Source organism: Oncorhynchus keta, unplaced genomic scaffold (assembly GCF_023373465.1).
Source record: "Oncorhynchus keta strain PuntledgeMale-10-30-2019 unplaced genomic scaffold, Oket_V2 Un_contig_24509_pilon_pilon, whole genome shotgun sequence".
Taxonomy (NCBI): Eukaryota; Metazoa; Chordata; class Actinopteri; order Salmoniformes; family Salmonidae; genus Oncorhynchus; species Oncorhynchus keta.
In genome coordinates this window covers 156,018-175,000 of record NW_026283949.1, presented here as the reverse complement: position 1 = coordinate 175,000, position 18,983 = coordinate 156,018, and the positions used below count along the sequence as shown (strand labels likewise).

At 46.0% G+C, this 18,983-nt stretch overlaps 1 protein-coding gene across 1 annotated transcript in view; it reads right to left on the bottom strand.

The window, feature by feature from the left end:
- Positions 1 to 15,438, bottom strand: part of aldh1a3 (aldehyde dehydrogenase 1 family, member A3) — a 39,655-nt gene extending 24,217 nt beyond the window's left edge. The window contains exons 1-4 of the mRNA XM_052505748.1: positions 15,245 to 15,438; positions 14,573 to 14,677; positions 11,525 to 11,665; positions 7,888 to 8,017 (exon numbers count right to left, since the gene is read on the bottom strand). Of these exons, the coding sequence (XP_052361708.1) occupies positions 7,888 to 8,017; positions 11,525 to 11,665; positions 14,573 to 14,677; positions 15,245 to 15,355 (487 nt within the window). The 5' untranslated portion in view covers positions 15,356 to 15,438. The remainder of the gene's footprint in view (positions 1 to 7,887; positions 8,018 to 11,524; positions 11,666 to 14,572; positions 14,678 to 15,244) is intronic.
- Between the last annotated feature and the right edge of the window lie 3,545 nt (positions 15,439 to 18,983).

The following is an 18,983-nucleotide window of genomic DNA, read 5'->3' as shown; positions in this document are numbered from 1 at the left end:
TTTCCCATTTATTTAGTTTACAGTCTGTTTAAATGTGGCATCCTTTCTCATTTATTTAGTTTACAGTCTGTTTAAATGTGGCATCCTTTCTCATTTATTTAGTTTACAGTCTGTTTAAATGTGGCATCCTTTCCCATTTATTTAGTTTACAGTCTGTTTAAATGTGGCATCCTTTCCCATTTATTTAGTTTACAGTCTGTTTAAATGTGGCATCCTTTCCCATTTATTTAGTTTACAGTCTGTTTAAATGTGGCATCCTTTCCCATTTATTTAGTTTACAGTCTGTTTAAATGTGGCATCCTTTCCCATTTATTTAGTTTACAGTCTGTTTAAATGTGGCATCCTTTCTCATTTATTTAGTTTAAAGTCTGTTTAAATGTGGCATCCTTTCCCATTTATTTAGTTTACAGTCTGTTTAAATGTGGCATCCTTTCTCATGCCACATTTGCCCTGCTCCTCCTCTGCCCCTCTAAAAGTCCCTGTGCCCTGCTCCTCCTCTGCCCTTCTAAAAGTCCCTGTGCCCTGCTCCTCCTCTGCCCTTCTAAAAGTCCCTGTGCCATGCTCCTCCTCTGCCCTTCTAAAAGTCCCTGTGCCCTGCTCCTCCTCTGCCCTTCTAAAAGTCCCTGTGCCCTGCTCCTCCTCTAGTTCTAAAGTCCCTGTGCCCTGCTCCTCCTCTTCCCCCTGCTTCCTCTGCCCCTTCTAAAGTCCCTGTGCCCTTACAGTCCTCCCTGCCCTCCTTCTAAAAGTCCCTGTGCCCTGCTCCTCTTCTCCCCCTTCTAAAAGTCCCTGTGCCCTGCTCCTCCTCTTTCTAAAAGTCCCTGTGCCCTCTGCTCCTCCTCCCTGCTCCTCCTTCTAAAAGTCCCTGTGCCCTGCTCCTCCTCTGCCCTTCTAAAAGTCCCTGTGCCCTGCTCCTCCTCTCCCCTGTTCTAAAAGTCCCTGTGCCCTGCTCCTCCTCTGCCCTTCTAAAAGTCCCTGTGCCCTACTCCTCCTCTGCCCGTTCTAAAAGTCCCTGTGCCCTGCTCCTCCTCTGCCCCCTTCTAAAAGTCCCTGTGCCCTGCTCCTCCTCTGCCCCTTCTAAAAGTCCCTGTGCCCTGCTCCTCCTCTGCCCTTCTAAAAGTCCCTGTGCCCTGCTCCTCCTCTGCCCCTTCTAAAGTTTGTGCCCTGCTCCTCCTCTGCCCCTTCTAAAAGTCCCTGTGCCCTGCTCCTCCTTCCCTTCTAAAAGTCCCTGTGCCCTGCTCCTCCTCTGCCGTTCTAAAAGTCCGTGCCCTGCTCCTCCTCTGCCCCTTCTAAAAGTCCCTGTGCCCTGCTCCTCCTCTGCCCTTCTAAAAGTCCCTGTGCCCTGCTCCTCCTCTGCCCTTCTAAAAGTCCCTGTGCCCTGCTCCTCCCCTGCCCCTTCTAAAAGTCCCTGTGCCCTGCTCCTCCTCTGCCCGTTCTAAAAGTCCCTGTGCCCTACTCCTCCTCCCCGTTCTAAAAGTCCCTGTGCCCTGCTCCTCTTCTCCCCCTTCTAAAAGTCCCTGTGCCCTGCTCCTCCTCTGCCGTTCTAAAAGTCCCTGTGCCCTGCTCCTCCTCTGCCCCTTCTAAAAGTCCCTGTGCCCTGCTCCTCCTCTGCCCTTCTAAAAGTCCCTGTGCCCTGCTCCTCCTCCCCTGTTCTAAAAAAGTCCCTGTGCCCTGCTCCTCCTCTGCTCCTCTGCCCGTTCTAAAAGTCCCTGTGCCCTGCTCCTCCTCTGCCCTCCTCTGCCCTTCTAAAAGTCCCTGTGCCCTGCTCCTCCTCTCCCCGTTCTAAAAGTCCCTGTGCCCTGCTCCTCCTCTGCCCATTCTAAAAGTCCCTGTGCCCTGCTCCTCCTCCCCTTCTAAAAGTCCCTGTGCCCTGCTCCTCCTCTGCCCGTTCTAAAAGTCCCTGTGCCCTGCTCCTCCTCCCCGTTCTAAAAGTCCCTGTGCCCTGCTCCTCCTCTGCCGTTCTAAAAGTCCCTGTGCCCTGCTCCTCCTCCCCGTTCTAAAGTCCCTGTGCCCTGCTCCTCCTCCCCGTTCTAAAAGTCCCTGTGCCCTGCTAAAAAGTCCCTGTGCCCTGCTCCTCCTCCTGCCGTTCTAAAAGTCCCTGTGCCCTGCTCCTCCTCTGCCCTTCTAAAAGTCCCTGTGCCCTGCTCCTCCTCTGCCCCTTCTAAAAGTCCCTGTGCCCTGCTCCTCCTCTGCCCTTCTAAAAGTCCCTGTGCCCTGCTCCTCCTCTGCCCCTTCTAAAAGTCCCTGTGCCCTGCTCCTCCTCTGCCCTTCTAAAAGTCCCTGTGCCCTGCTCCTCCTCCCCGTTCTAAAAGTCCCTGTGCCCTGCTCCTCCTCCCCGTTCTAAAAGTCCCTGTGCCCTGCTCCTCCTCCCCTTCTAAAAGTCCCTGTGCCCTGCTCCTCCTCTGCCCGTTCTAAAAGTCCCTGTGCCCTGCTCCTCCTCCCCGTTCTAAAAGTCCCTGTGCCCTGCTCCTCCTCTGCCGTTCTATAAGTCCCTGTGCCCTGCTCCTCCTCTGCCCTTCTAAAAGTCCCTGTGCCCTGCTCCTCCTCCCCTATAAGTTCTAAAAGTCCCTGTGCCCTGCTCCTCCTCCCGTTCTAAAAGTCCCTGTGCCCTGCTCCTCCTCCCCGTTCTAAAAGTCCCTGTGCCCTGCTCCTCCTCCCCTTCTAAAAGTCCCTGTGCCCTGCTCCTCTCCCCGTTCTAAAAGTCCCTGTGCCCTGCTCCTCCTCTGCCGTTCTAAAAGTCCCTGTGCCCTGCTCCTCCTCTGCCCGTTCTAAAAGTCCCTGTGCCCTGCTCCTCCTCTGCCCATTCTAAAAGTCCCTGTGCCCTGCTCCTCCTCCCCTCTTCTAAAAGTCCCTGTGCCCTGCTCCTCCTCCCGTTCTAAAAGTCCCTGTGCCCTGCTCCTCCTCCCTGTGCCCTGCCCTCCCCGTTCTAAAAGTCCCTGTGCCCTGCTCCTCCTCCCCGTTCTAAAGTCCCTGTGCCCTGCTCCTCCTCCCCGTTCTAAAAGTCCCTGTGCCCTGCTCCTCCTCTCCCCTCCCGTTCTAAAGTCCCTGTGCCCTGCTCCTCCTCCCCGTTCTAAAGTCCCTGTGCCCTGCTCCTCCTCCCCGTTCTAAAAGTCCCTGTGCCCTGCTCCTCCTCTGCCGTTCTAAAAGTCCCTGTGCCCTGCTCCTCCTCTGCCGTTCTAAAAGTCCCTGTGCCCTGCTCCTCCTCTGCCGTTCTAAAAGTCCCTGTGCCCTGCTCCTCCTCCCGTTTCTAAAAGTCCCTGTGCCCTGCTCCTCCTCCCGGTTCTAAAAGTCCCTCCTCTGCCCCTTCTAAAAGTCCCTGTGCCCTGCTCCTCCTCTGCCCTTCTAAAAGTCCCTGTGCCCTGCTCCTCCTCTGCCCGTTCTATAAGTCCCTGTGCCCTGCTCCTCCTCTGCCCGTTCTAAAAGTCCCTGTGCCCTGCTCCTCCTCCCCGTTCTATAAGTCCCTGTGCCCTGCTCCTCCTCCCCGTTCTAAAAGTCCCTGTGCCCTGCTCCTCCTCCCCGTTCTAAAAGTCCCTGTGCCCTGCTCCTCCTCCCGTTCTAAAAAAGTCCCTGTGCCCTGCTCCTCCTCTGCCCCTTCTAAAAGTCCCTGTGCCCTGCTCCTCCTCTGCCCCTTCTAAAAGTCCCTGTGCCCTGCTCCTCCTCTGCCGTTCTAAAAGTCCCTGTGCCCTGCTCCTCCTCCCGGTTCTAAAAGTCCCTGTGCCCTGCTCCTCCTCTGCCGTTCTAAAAGTCCCTGTGCCCTGCTCCTCCTCTGCCCCTTCTAAAAGTCCCTGTGCCCTGCTCCTCCTCCCGGTTCTAAAAGTCCCTGTGCCCTGCTCCTCCTCTCCCGGTTCTAAAAGTCCCTGTGCCCTGCTCCTCCTCTCCCCTTCTAAAAGTCCCTGTGCCCTGCTCCTCCTCTGCCCTTCTAAAAGTCCCTGTGCCCTGCTCCTCCTCTGCCCCTTCTAAAAGTCCCTGTGCCCTGCTCCTCCTCCCCGTTCTAAAAGTCCCTGTGCCCTGCTCCTCCTCCCCGTTCTATAAGTCCCTGTGCCCTGCTCCTCCTCTCCCCGTTCTAAAAGTCCCTGTGCCCTGCTCCTCCTCCCCGTTCTATAAGTCCCTGTGCCCTGCTCCTCCTCCCCGTTCTAAAAGTCCCTGTGCCCTGCTCCTCCTCCCCGTTCTATAAGTCCCTGTGCCCTGCTCCTCCTCCCCGTTCTATAAGTCCCTGTGCCCTGCTCCTCCTCCCCGTTCTATAAGTCCCTGTGCCCTGCTCCTCCTCCCCGTTCTATAAGTCCCTGTGCCCTGCTCCTCCTCCCCGTTCTATAAGTCCCTGTGCCCTGCTCCTCCTCCCCGTTCTAAAAGTCCCTGTGCCCTGCTCCTCCTCCCCGTTCTAAAAGTCCCTGTGCCCTGCTCCTCCTCCCCGTTCTAAAAGTCCCTGTGCCCTGCTCCTCCTCCCCGTTCTAAAAGTCCCTGTGCCCTGCTCCTCCTCCCCGTTCTAAAAGTCCCTGTGCCCTGCTCCTCCTCCCCGTTCTATAAGTCCCTGTGCCCTGCTCCTCCTCCCCGTTCTATAAGTCCCTGTGCCCTGCTCCTCCTCCCCGTTCTATAAGTCCCTGTGCCCTGCTCCTCCTCCCCGTTCTAAAAGTCCCTGTGCCCTGCTCCTCCTCCCCGTTCTAAAAGTCCCTGTGCCCTGCTCCTCCTCCCCGTTCTAAAAGTCCCTGTGCCCTGCTCCTCCTCCCCGTTCTATAAGTCCCTGTGCCCTGCTCCTCCTCCCCGTTCTAAAAGTCCCTGTGCCCGGCTCCTCACATGGCTGAAAGTCCTGTTTAATAGAAGGAAATAGAGCGGGCAGATAGAGTCCCAATAACCAGACTATTAAGTCTATTGTTCAGAGTGAAATGTCACCCCTGACCTTCTTGGAATGGAGGGGCAATTAAAAGCGTCCCCCATCTCTAACACCCCCTCCATTTAATTGCTGCAATGTCCCACCCTCCTCGTTCTCTGTAGCAGTCAACTGGCTTTTTTTAGGGTAAATACAGTTGAACTATAAATAAGTTAAGTTGGATTGTTTATGCGATAGAGTTGACCTTAAACTACTCTGTTCAGCAGAATGTACTTACTTGGGGTGTTGCGGGTACTGAAAGGTTTGTTAAAACCCTGCACCAACAACTGTGGTTACAACAAGTCAGTGTGCCATGTTGCACATGCGTTGCAGCAATTCTTCCACCGATAGTCTACTGCGGTGCAACCAACGTTTTTAGTGCCCTCAACTCTAACAGCACAACTCCAAGGTTGGCCAACATAAAACAAAGACAGGAAACGGTCTATTTAAAAAAGACATGCATAATACTGCACAGTAACATGAACTTACACCAACACAAGACATTCCAAAATCCTTTTTCACTACTGTACCACAGTATCTGTGCAACTAAGGTCCATCCTTCTGACACAGCAACTAGCGGGAACAACTTACTGACTCCAATGCTGCCTTAATGACACCCTATTCCCGATATAGTGCTCTACTTTTGGCACCTTACTTCCTTCCGTGACATTTTGCATGATCCCCCTCCACCTCCACACACGGACATGTGAAAAGCCCAGCTGATAGCCTAGATAATGGGTTCAATCTGACACTCTCACTCCGTGACCTTGTCTTGTTTCTTCTATTGATGTATGTGATGATTACAGCCAGACAGACTGCTACACACCCAGGATCCATTATCTCCCTGTGTCCTGGGTGAGCCCACTCATCCCACACTTTACAGCTTATCAAAGGTTTCATTTCCATAGCCAGGGGAGTGGACATGGGATATACAGTAGAGTAGAGGGAATTAGACTGTGTCCCAAATGGCACCCTATTCCCTATGTAGTGCACTACTTTTGAGCAGTGCACCTTTGCTCATTTAGGCCCAGAGCGTTTTTTTTGTGTGTTTTTTTTAAGGAGAGAGGAATTCCAAACTCCTTTCGTATTTGTATTATTTTCATGACAGGTTAGGAGTAGAGAGACAGAGTAGAAAGAGCAGAAATATGTAGGGCTGATGTGGGGATCGAACCAGCAGCCCCATCTCAGGGGCTATATACTGTATATGGTTCTAAAGGTGAGAGCGTTACCTGCTCGACCAGACTCCGGGCCCAGAGCTGTTTCTATGTCACCAAGTTGCTACTGGCAGGTAGAGGAGTGACTGTATACAGACTATTATACCAGGGATAGTCATCTTAGTCTGGGAGTTGTTCCTGACAGGTAGAGGAGTGACTGTATACAGACTATTATACCAGGGATAGTCATCTTAGTCTGGGAGTTGTTCCTGACAGGTAGAGGAGTGACTGTATACAGACTATTATACCAGGGATAGTCATCTTAGTCTGAGAGTTGTTCCTGACAGGTAGAGGAGTGACTGTATACAGACTATTATACCAGGGATAGTCATCTTAGTCTGGGAGTTGTTCCTGACAGGTAGAGGAGTGACTGTATACAGACTATTATACCAGGGGATAGTCATCTTAGTCTGGGAGTTGTTCCAAACAGGTAGAGGAGTGACTGAGGACAGACTATTATACCAGGGATAGTCATCTTAGTCTGGGAGTTGGGAGAGGAGAGGTGAGAGGTGAGAGGTAGAGGAGTGACTGTATACAGACTATTATACCAGGGATAGTCATCTTAGTCTGGGAGTTGTTCTGACAGGTAGAGGAGACTGATACAGACTAGATACCAGGGATAGTCATCTTAGTCTGGGAGTTGTTCCTGAGGAGGTAGAGAAGAGAGGAAAGAATTATAGGGGATAGACAGGAGTCTGGGAGTTGCTAGAAATGCTGAGGAGAGGAGGGGGCCTTGCAGAGAGGAGAAAAAATGAGGAAAGAGTGAGAGGGGACAGGAGAGGAGAGAGAGGAGAGGAGGGAGAGGAGGAGGAAGAGAGAGAATTCCCAGAGAGAGAGAAGAGAGAGAAGAGAGAGGGGAGAGAGAGGAGAGAGAGAGAGAGAGAAGAGAGGGGAGAGGAGAGAGGAGAGAGGAGAGGAGAGGAGAGGAGGGGAGAAGAGAGGAGAAAGAAGAGAGGAAAGAAGAGAGGGGACAGGAGAGAGGAGAGAGGAGAGAGGGGAGAGAGAGGAGAGGAGGGGAGAAGAGAGGAGAAGAGAGGAGAAAGAAGAGAGGAAAGAAGAGAGGGGAGAGGAGAGAGGAGAGAGGAGAGGAGAGGGGGGCAAACTCAGAGGCGTTGATCAGGCACTGATCTGGAGTGTCTGATTCTCAGCTAATCCCGACACAGACTGTTGCACCTCGCTGATTACCATCAGCCCCCTCTTCCTCTTCCTTTGTCCTCGCCAGCCTTTCGTCTCTCAACTGCCCCATTGGAATCTAATCAGGAGGAAATAGTTTTGTCTATCTGACGTCCTGCCGTGGCGGCCGAGGATGGTTTTTGACACTGCGATAAGGAGGAACTATTAAGAGGACGGACGAGATGCCACCCAGGGCTGCGGACAATTGATGGATCGGCTGAGTGACTCGACCGCTAATTAACTTGTTTCTTGACGACTGGGCGGAACCAGTGGGCTAATCATATAGTGGACAGAAAGTCTATGTGAGCCATTAAGCCACAAAGGAGAGAGACAAGTGATTGTTGAGAAACAGCTTGATCAGATTGACAGGTCATGGACCTTTTTGGGAAATACTTTAATAAAAGCTGGCTATTATAATGCATTATTACCTGTGATAAGCATATAATAACACTGTTTGGAAATGTTGTTGTATTATAAATGTATGAAATGGTAATAACGGGATCATTACGAGGTGATAATGAGACGTTATAAGGGGTCGTAAGCCTACGTGCATTGAACAAATCATAATGCACTAGACCTGTAGGTGAAAGTAGTAGCCTGGCAATCTAAAAGGTTTTAAAGCAGCACAGAGACACTTACCTACAGGCATGGTTTTGCCATGTATCTTGTCGGCCCAACCGGCATAGTATCTAAGGGTTTTGATGCTGCCGTCCAGATCAATGAAGAAAGAATGAAGGAATGGCTTCCCACTGTCTATAGTCTCCATAGTCTGTAAAAAAGACAAAAGACACAAAAAAAAGAAGAAACATTGAACATAGTGCATTAAGGCCACGCTAACGCAGGCTATCCTAACTTCTGGGGAACCTGAGGCAGAACCAGCTCAATAGGAGAAAAAAATAGCTGTTGTGGAACAAAAAATAACTAATAATATATGTTCTCAAAAATCTATTTTGAGAGTTTCTGTCATCTGCAAGCACCATCAACCCCTTGGTTGCTACAAAACAAGGTTTTATGCCCTCGACGTGCGCCAAGAAGTGAACATGCTGTGGGAGTTCATGGGTTCAGAAAGAAAAGTAATAATAATAATACTAATAATGCTAATAGGAGGCTGAGGAGAGGCCAGGGTTCGGCACCGCTGACATCGCCAGCACAGTTGTCTCTCTGTGTAGCCAAGGCTGCAGTGAGCTGGAACATTAGATGACCACAAAATACAACACATCCATCTGAATCTGAATGTCATATCAAATGTTTTTCAAATCTACATGAACAATCATTTCTATAGAGCAGAGAGGTGGACAAAAACCTTGACAAAAGCAATCCATGACGTTGTGCATTTGACAATATTTCAAAAAGTGACTGTACGTAAGTTACTAAACTCTTTGACAGACACAAGCTGCTTGAAACCACTAAGCCGAATGTGTTGGGGAAGAGAAAAATATTGTATGGTGAGACCCACTGTGTCAAACATGATTTGTACACTTATATGGTGCTATGATACTCAAGTTCTTTGATTGACTGTCTCAAGGGAGACACAAGTCAAGTGTTTACTAAAAACCTGGGTCCAATACATACATCAAATACTTTAAAATAAGCCTACTTGAAAGGATTTGAGGTGCGTTTGATTTACCTTGGGGTTTGGGAGAACCAATAGAGAATGATAGAGGACTTTGTATCAGTCCTATTATGGCATCTGTGAGCGCACTGGCATCTCCATTTTGAAGTAGTCCATTTTCTTCTAGTACTACTTCTATGAGTTGTTAATCAAACTGAAAGGGTGCATACTGCCACCTGGAGTGTGTTGTCTGAACAGGTATCAAGTTAAAGCTGCTGATTTACTGTCTCCTGCAGTTATGGAATGTTTGCTTACAACTATAGTTCATGAGCTGATCCCTCCTGATGACCCCGATGGAATTATGTGATCCTTGTGAATTACACTGACGAAGGCTTAGGAAGGCCGAAATGTTTGTCTATCTACCTACCCCCGAATTAACAAAATACTATAAAGAAACCTTGAAATTGGAATTCCCACCGATTTGGCTACTTCAAAATGGTGAAAGGCCTCAATGACACTGCCAATGCTAAATCAGACTTTTGGGCACTAGAGTCCTCTATCTATCTCTATGGGAGAACCAGATCAAGTGCAGCCCCACAATGACATATGTAGGCTATCTGACCAATAAGATCTCATTCAACCCACTGCAAATGGACAGATAATGAGAGACGAAGCACTGCCACAGAGCTAGAACACCAATAGATTTATCCTGTATCTTTTCATTGAGCTAAATGCTAAATCTGGTCTTTATTTCCCCCACAAACAGAACAGGGGTTAGCGTAATTAGCGATACCCCAGCACAAGCAGCCCTCCCAAAACATGTTTTCAATTAGCAGCCACATGCAGTCCCATAATATGACTTCACTCTCATCTGTAATGTTTCATTTACAAATCTGACTCCTAATGCAATCTGGAAAGTCAATTGAAAAGGCATTGGAACACGTGAGAAGGCCTTGGAACTGGGCTTGGATCACCCACCACTGTAATATCTGATTTACACTGTCTAAAATAATCCAAGGTGGCCCAACTCAAAATCTTTTAGTAACTACATTAGTTCCACAGCCTTTTTGAGTTGACTCAACTTTTTGGAGAAGTGGCAGCAGGTAGCCTCGTGTTTTTCAACGTTGGGCCAATAACTAAAAAGTTGCTAGTTCAAATCCTTGAGCCGCAAAGGTGAAGAATCTGTTGATGTGGCCTAACCCTAATAGCTCCAGGGGTTGTGTTAATTATGGCAGACCCTCTCTCAGGGAGAATTGGGATATCGTTATGCAGAAAACACATTTCCAATTCATGCATGCGTATTAATACACACTTGCACATATGTGAAATAGGAGAAATATAAACACCCACCAGATGATAAGTGTTGCATAAGCCTGACATTTTAAGTTGGCCAAAACATTGTTCTAACTCATCTATACAATGAATATACCAAACATTACGAACATCTTCCTAATATTCAGTTGCACCCACCTGGCACCTACTACAATGTCCCGTACAAAGGCACTTAAATCTTGTGTCTTGCCCATTCACCCTCTGAATGGCACACAATCACAACCCATATCTCCATTTTCTCAAAGCTTAAAACTCATTTAACTGGTCTTCTCCCCTGCATCTACACTGATTGAAGTGGATTTAACAAGCAACATCAATAAGGGATCATACAGTAGCTTTCACCTGGATTCACCTGGTCAGTCTATGTCATCAACTTAAACATATGTTTTTGATATATGTTTTGTATGGAAATGATTTGATTATTGACAAAAGGCTGTTATATTCTTTTAGGTTAAAGTAATACTACACTCCAAAACTATATTTTGGTATTTTGTCCATTAGTCCACTGTCAATACAATTCCATGTCAGTTCAACTTTTTCCCAATTACGGTCTTCTGTTGTGACACACACAAGCACACAGACTCTCACAAACAATATTAGAATGAATGTCAAGGTTGTGTGGGGATTATATAGCAACAAGTGTAGAACTGAAAAATATATATTACTTGAGTCGCGACATACCAGCATGGAAAAGATTTTCAATCACAGATCATGCACCTTCAGCGTCTGGTGCATTACGCACTGCGTTGCTGCTGTCAAGTCTCTCTGGACACCCAAACTAGATGAGAGGAGGGATAGTACCTTCACAACGCAGGTGACAGATGTCAAGTCTCTCTGGACACCCAAACTAGATGAGAGGAGGGATAGTACCTTCACAACGCAGGTGACAGATGTCAAGTCTCTCTGGACACCCAAACTAGATGAGAGGAGGGATAGTACCTTCACAACGCAGGTGACAGATGTCAAGTCTCTCTGGACACCCAAACTAGATGAGAGGAGGGATAGTACCTTCACAACGCAGGTGACAGATGTCAAGTCTCTCTGGACACCCAAACTAGATGAGAGGAGGGATAGTACCTTCACAACGCAGGTGACAGATGTCAAGTCTCTCTGGACACCCAAACTAGATGAGAGGAGGGATAGTACCTTCACAACGCAGGTGACAGATGTCAAGTCTCTCTGGACACCCAAACTAGATGAGAGGAGGGATAGTACCTTCACAACGCAGGTGACAGATGTCAAGTCTCTCTGGACACCCAAACTAGATGAGAGGAGGGATAGTACCTTCACAACGCAGGTGACAGATGCCAAGTCTACCAATAGGCTGCTAGTTGTAGCCTTCTACAGTCTAAAGACAAATAAGGTTAATAGGCCGTTACATCCACAACTTACCGCTAGCAGTGCCCGGTCCCTCTCCATCAGGTCAGCGAGCTTGTGCAGGAGTCGCCCCCGGCTTGACACGTCCATCCTTCGCCACGGCGAGCCCCTCTGGCTGGCCGCTCTGGCAGCCTTTACAGCCTTGTCCACATCTGCCTGCAGGTGCACATCAACAGCTTTCAGACAGACAACTGATAACCGACCTAAAACATTTCTATGGGTAATATTGTTTTGCATAAGTTACAATTATGAGCAGGCTAATGATAATTGATAGGTCTAATTAATTTGCAAAAATGTATTTTTGTCTGTAGCCTAATAAAAGACCTTGACAAAACTGGCGACCCAGGGACCCCCATCATACGTTAGCAAAAACATTTATTTCATGTCTTGGGCGGCAGGTAGAGCGTTGGACTAGTAACCGGAAGGTTGCAAGATCAAATCCCCGAGCTGACAAGGTAAATATCTGCTGTTCTGCCCCTGAACAAGGCAGTTAACCCATCGTTCCAAAGCCGTCATTGAAAATAAGAATTTGTTCTTAACTGACTTGCCTAGTTAAATAAAAAGAATCATAATGAGAAGTAATCAACATTTTAAAATGAATAGATTTGGTAAATACTTTTCATTATTTTGACCTCCCCACATTATAATTGGAAGAGGAAGTGTAGTCTCTAACAGACTATTAGCTAGAAAGGTAGTAACTCCAAACAGATTTTCGCTAACAGTTTTAGCAGTTTAAACTAAGGTTAGCCATGTCTTAGCAGACATGTCCAAGTCAAGAAAGCTAACCAGCAGTGAACGGTATTTGCCACACTTTTAGCCTATTGACAGATAGCCTATTGACTGGTAGCCTATTGACAGATAGCCTATTGACTGGTAGCCTATTGACAGGTAGCCTATTGACTGGTAGCCTATTGATTGGTAGCCTATTGATTGGTAGCCTATTGACTGGTAGCCTATTGACAGATAGCCTATTGACTGGTAGCCTATTGACAGGTAGCCTATTGATTGGTAGCCTATTGACTGGTAGCCTATTGACAGATAGCCTATTGACTGGTAGCCTATTGACAGGTAGCCTATTGATTGGTAGCCTATTGTCAGACACTCCAGTCAGTGTATCAGCTCCAATGAGTGTAATTTGCTCAATATTAGGAGTTGGCAAATAAAATTAAAATATGATCCTCTTTCCTACTCTAGGTATGTAATTAAAAATGTGTTTATTCTGTCGTTGCTAGCGATATCCATAAAAACAATGGAGAAAAAAAAAATGTTTTAATATATATACAGTGGGGCAAAAAAGTATTTAGTCATTCACCAATTGTGCAAGTTCTCCCACTTAAAAAGATGAGAGAGGCCTGCAATTTTCATCATAGACTAAATGAGGGGGAAAAATCCAGAAAATCACATTGTAGGATTTTTAATGAATTTATTTGCAAATTATGGTGGAAAATAAGTATTTGGTCAATAACAAAAGTTAATCTCAATACTTTGTTATATACCCTTTGTTGGCAATGAGGCAATGACAGAGGTCAAAAGTTTTCTGTAAGTCTTCACAAGGTTTTCACACACTGTTGCTGGTATTTTGGCCCATTCCTCCATGCAGATCTCCTATAGAGCAGTGATGTTTTGGGGCTGCTGCTGGGCAACACAGACTTTCAACTCCCTCCAAAGATGTTCTATAGGGTTGAGATCTGGAGACTGGCTAGGCCACACCAGGACCTTGAAATGCTTCTTACAAAGCCACTCCTTCGTTGCCCGGGCGGGGTGTTTGGGATCATTGTCATGCTGAAAGACCCAGCCACGTTTCATCTTCAATGCCCTTGCTGATGGAAGGAGGTTTTCACTCAAAATCTCACGATACATGGCCCCATTCGTTCTTTCCTTTACACGGATCAGTCGTCCTGGTGCCTTTGCAGAAAAACAGCCCCAAAGCATGATGTTTCCACCCCCATGCTTCACAGTAGGTATGGTGTTCTTTGGATGCAACTCAGCATTCTTTGTCCTCCAAACACGACGAGTTGAGTTTTTACCAAAAAGTTATATTTTGGTTTCATCTGACCATATGACATTCTCCCGATCTTCTTCTGGATCATCCAAATGCTTTCTAGCAAACTTAAGAAAGGCCTGGACATGTACTGGCTTAAGCAGGGGGACACGTCTGGCACTGCAGGATTTGAGTCCCTGGCGGCGTAGTGTGTTACTGATGGTAGGCTTTGTTACTTTGGTCCCAGCTCTCTGCAGGTCATTCACTAGGTCCCCCCGTGTGGTTCTGGGATTTTTGATCACCATTCTTGTGATCATTTTGACCCCACGGGGTGAGATCTTGCGTGGAGCCCCAGATCGAGGGAGATTATCAGTGGTCTTGTATGTCTTCCATTTCCTAATAATTGCTCCCACAGTTGATTTCTTCAAACCAAGCTGCTTACCTATTGCAGATTCAGTCTTTCCAGCCTGGTGCAGGTCTACAATTTTGTTTCTGGTGTCCTTTGACAGCTCTTTGGTCTTGGCCATAGTGGAGATTGGAGTGTGACTGTTTGAGGTTGTGGACCGGTGTCTTTTATACTGATAACAAGTTCAAACAGGTGCCATTAATACAGGTAACGAGTGGAGGACAGAGGAGCCTCTTAAAGAAGAAGTTACAGGTCTGTGAGAGACAGAAATCTTGCTTGTTCGTAGGTGACCAAATACTATTTTCCACCATAATTTGCAATAAATTCATTAAAAATCCTACAATGTGATTTTTCTGGATTTTTTTTCTCATTTCGTCTGTCATAGTTGAAGTGTACCTATGATGAAAATTACAGGCCTCTCTCATCTTTTTAAGTGGGAGAACTTGCACAATCGGTGGCTGACTAAATACTTTTTTGCCCCACTGTATATATATTTTGGCAGACCCACTGCAGTCCCTGGAACCCAATCAGAACCAGATGAAGAGAGAAGACAGGATCAGTAGTAGTAATACAATTCTGTTCATTTGATTTAGCAAACATTCCTTATTTCCTCAAGTCAACTTAGTAATTAAGACATTGGCCTAATCAAACATGAATGTATGTTTTAGGTACATACTTTGTCTGCTTCTTCCACTTCACAGATTTTGACACCTGTTGCTGGATTGAAGGTCTGAAATGTCTTTCCTTTGAGAGAGGTGTGCCACTCATTGTTGATAAAAATCTGTTGGACACAAAGAAAGAGCTGTCTTTAAAAAATACTGTTTTACAACGCACCTGTTCATTAGGCTATGATCAGTAAGCAATATAACACAGGAGCATAACTCAAGTGTGTTTTTTGTTTTTCAAATATATTTTGAATGCAATCTTTTGGATCCAACTCCAATATGAAGACATGGATAGCACACCAACAGGCACACCACCACCTCTAGCCTGTGCACAGGCTACAGACTAACATGCATTACAATAACTTGACGACATTCACCTCCCCTGGTTTATGATGTCTTAAACATGTACTGTGACATTATATTATACCTTACACTCAAGTTTCACGTGTTTATGGTCACGTGCACTAACTAGTACAGTACGTGCACTAACTAGCACAGTGAAATTATTTTCTTGAATGCTCTTTCCCAACAATGCAGTAGTACTATATATATAGTTGAAAACAGTTCAAAAGTTGTTTGTGCATACTGGTGTTTCAGATGTTTCGGCTTAATATTTTTTTTCACATGACATTTTCACTATTCAGTGATTGCTGCTATGTTACTTAATAAGACGTGCGTCTCACCTTGGTGTGGCGTATCTCTTGTACTTTGACGGGCTGGGGAAAAGGCATGGGAGGGCTCCCATCGCCATTCGCCCCGGTCTCCCCGTTCTCTGTTGTTCCGTTCTGAGCCATTCTGCGTTACCGGTCCAGTCCTGCCACAACTGTATTCTCTCTGTGTGTCTGTCTACTGTCTACTGAGCACTACAAGCGCATCCAGCGGTCTTTATAAGAATGCGAAAATCCTCCCTCTCTCTCTCTCTCGCCCTCTCCCCAGAGCAGCTGAGGGTAACCCAACTCTGCCCTTATCAAAATATCAGGCCCCAGTATCTGCAGCATGGAATCATAAACCAAAAGCCTCCTGGAATATCGTTGTTAATAGGAATGCTTAACGTAACAGGATAAAGATATAATGACATACGCTTTTATATTGACGGTCGGCTACTCAAGGACAGGTGTGGCAGGTACACTTTTTGCGTGTCAACTTATTTATTGGGGAAAGTGCAAGGTGTCAAAGTATGGAATTTAAGCCATTCGAATGAATGCTAATTACTGTGGATGCTTTTAGACTACAGATGGCAAATTTGTAGAACACGGACAGCAGTGCGTTCAAGTGTATACATTTCCAACACTCAATTCGTGCAAATATGTACAAAAAGCATTTCAGCAGATTTTGTGCGTTTTTGTGCGGCTTAATTCGTGTGAAAATACATACATTTTTTGTGAGACTTAATTCGTAGGAATATACACACATTTTTGTGTGACTTCATTCGTAGATTTAAAACTTCAGAACAATCTTTTAAAAGTTATTGGAGCAATGCATTTTGGGCAAATGGTGCTCCACACTGCCTTTTTTGTATCCCACATTTATTTATATATAAAAAACATGTTAACAACCCAATATTGTTAATCAACCAGATTGTCACCCGAAATACTTAGAATATAATAGTAGCCGTACGTTTTTTCTATGGTTGTGTTTGCTTAATACTTTGGGATATTGGTGCTATGTCGGATTTTATAAGTGTTGCCAAATTGTAGTTAAAAGCTGTATTTGTCAACAACAACAAAAAGGGTGATATCGATGAAGGCATTTGATTGGGGAATGGGGATACATTTCATCATGGGAAATGAATTCATCAACAAAGGTGGGGAAACAGAAGATCTAAAAAAAGAATTGGGTTTAAATTCCCCTGAATCAACTGCATGGTATTTGCGTTAAGCCATATCAATGCAGTTAAACAGGTTAATGTAAAATAATGAATTATGTTGGCTTACACTTATGACACGTCCAAGGCCGTTTAATGATTATTATTACGGTCGTGTCAATCATGTTATATACTCAGGCTATTGTAACAAGGCATATGCCAGCATTGTAGGTCTACTGCCTCTGCCCGAGACCTACTAGGCTTTCATGGTAGCAGCCCTTAGAGTTGACTTTGCCATGTATGAGCCCCGGTTAGAGTCCCTGTTGCAGCTTTCACTTTCTTCTGCTATATTGGTGGCAGCGTTGGGATCACATCCAGCTCACGTCTAGTTATGTGATCTAGTGTTAGGAAGCATTCTGGTTTTAAACATTGTGTTGGGTGTAATTACATTAATACAGTTGAAGTCGGAAGTTTACATACACGTTAGCCAAATACATTTAAACTCAGTTCTTCACAATTCCTGAAAAATTCCCTGTCTTAGGTCAGTTAGGATCACCACTTTATTTTAACAATGTGAAATGTCAGAATAATAGTAGAGATAATGATTTATTTCAGCTTTTATTTTTTTCATCACATTCCCAGTGCGTCAGAAGTTTACATACACACAATTAGTATTTGGTAGCATTGCCTTTAAATTGTTTAACTTGTGCCAATCGCTTCTGGTAGCTTTCCACAAGCTTCCCACAATAAGTTGGGTGAATTTTGGCCCATTCCTCCTGACAGAGCTGGTGTAACTGAGTCAGGTTTGTAGGCCTCCTTGCTCACACATGCTTTATCAGTTCTACCCACACATTTTCTATAGGATTGAGGTCAGGGCTTTGTGATGGCCACTCCAATACCTTGACTTTGTTGTCCTTAAGCCATTTTGCCACAACTTTGTAAGTATGCTTGAAGTCATTGTCCATTTGAAAGAGCTATTTGCGACCAAGCTTTCACTTCCTGACTGATGAGATGTTGCTTCAATATATCCTAATAATTTCCCTCCCTCATGATGCCATCTATTTTGTGAAGTGCACCAGTCCCTCCTGCAGCAAAGCAACCCCACAACATGATGCTGCCACCCCCATGCTTCACAGTTGGGAGGTGTTCTTCGGCTTGCAAGCCTCCCCCTTTTCCCTCCAAACATAATGATGGTCATTATGGCCAAACAGTTCTATTTTTGTTTCATCAGACCAGAGGACATTTCTCCAAAAAGTACGATCTTTGTCCCCATGTGCAGTTGAAAACCGAAGTCTGGCTTTTTCTATGGCGGTTTTGGAGCAGTGGCTGCTTCCTTGCTGAGCGGCCTTTCAGGTTATGTCGATATAGGACTCATTTTTACTGTGGATATAGATACTTTTCTACCTGTTTCCTCCAGTATCTTCACAAGGTCCTTTGCTGTTGTTCTGGGATTGATTTGCACTTTTCGCACCAAAGTACATTCATCTCTAGGAGACAGAATGCATCTCCTTCCTGAGCGGTATGACGGCTGCGTGGTCCCATGGTGTTTATACTTGCTTACTATTGTTTGTAGTAAGATGAACGTGGTACCTTCAGGCATTTGGAAATTGCTCCCAATGATGAACCAGACTTGTGGAGGTCTACAATTATTTTTTATGAGGTATTGGCTGATTTCTTTTGATTTTCCCATGATGTCAAACAAAGATGTACTGAGTTTGAAGGTAGGCCTTGAAATACATCCACAGGTACACCTCCAATGGACTCAAATTATATCAATTCGCCTATCAGAAGCTTCTAAAGTCAGTCAACTTAGTTTATGTTAACTTCTGACCCACTGGAATTGTGGTACAGTGAATTATAAGTGAAATAATCTGTCTGTAAAAATGACTCTTGTCATGCACAAAGTAGATGTCCTAACTGACTTGCCAAAACGTTAGTTTGTTAACAAGAAATTTGTGGAGTGGTTGAAAAATGAGTTTTAAGGACTCCAACCTAAGTGTATGTAAACTTCCCACTTCAACTGTATATCTTGTGATCAATGGATAAGCAACAATGGGTGTGACCGATAGAAGTAGTTACTACAGGTGTTGTCAAGCCTCACATCAAAGTAGCCTGAAGCTGAATAGAAAGTGCTACAGTATGCCCTGACCATTTATTCAGCGAAAATCCTCCGTGACTGTCCAATTTACATACGTTAAATGATCAGTGTTAAATTACCTGTTTAAAGTGTTATTACAACCATGGTGTGTTCTTTTGTTACCGAAACTTATACATCTAATAACCTGAAATTGAAAATTGGAAGTAAAAAAATTGAGGACAGGCCTCCCGTGTGGCGCAGTGGTCTAAGGCACTGCATCTGTGCTCCCAGAGATTCTGGGTTCGAGCCCAGGCCGGCCGTGACCGGGGGCTCATGGGGCGACGCACAATTGTCCCAGTGCCGTCCGGGTTCAGGGAGGGTTTGGCCGGCAGGAATATCCTTGTCTCATCGCACACTAGCGACTCCTGTGGCGGTCCAGGTGCAGTGCACGCTGACCAGGTCGCTAGGTGTACGCTGTTTCCTCTGACACATTGGTGCGGCTGGCTTCCGGGTTGGATGTGCGTTGTGTCAAGAAGCAGTG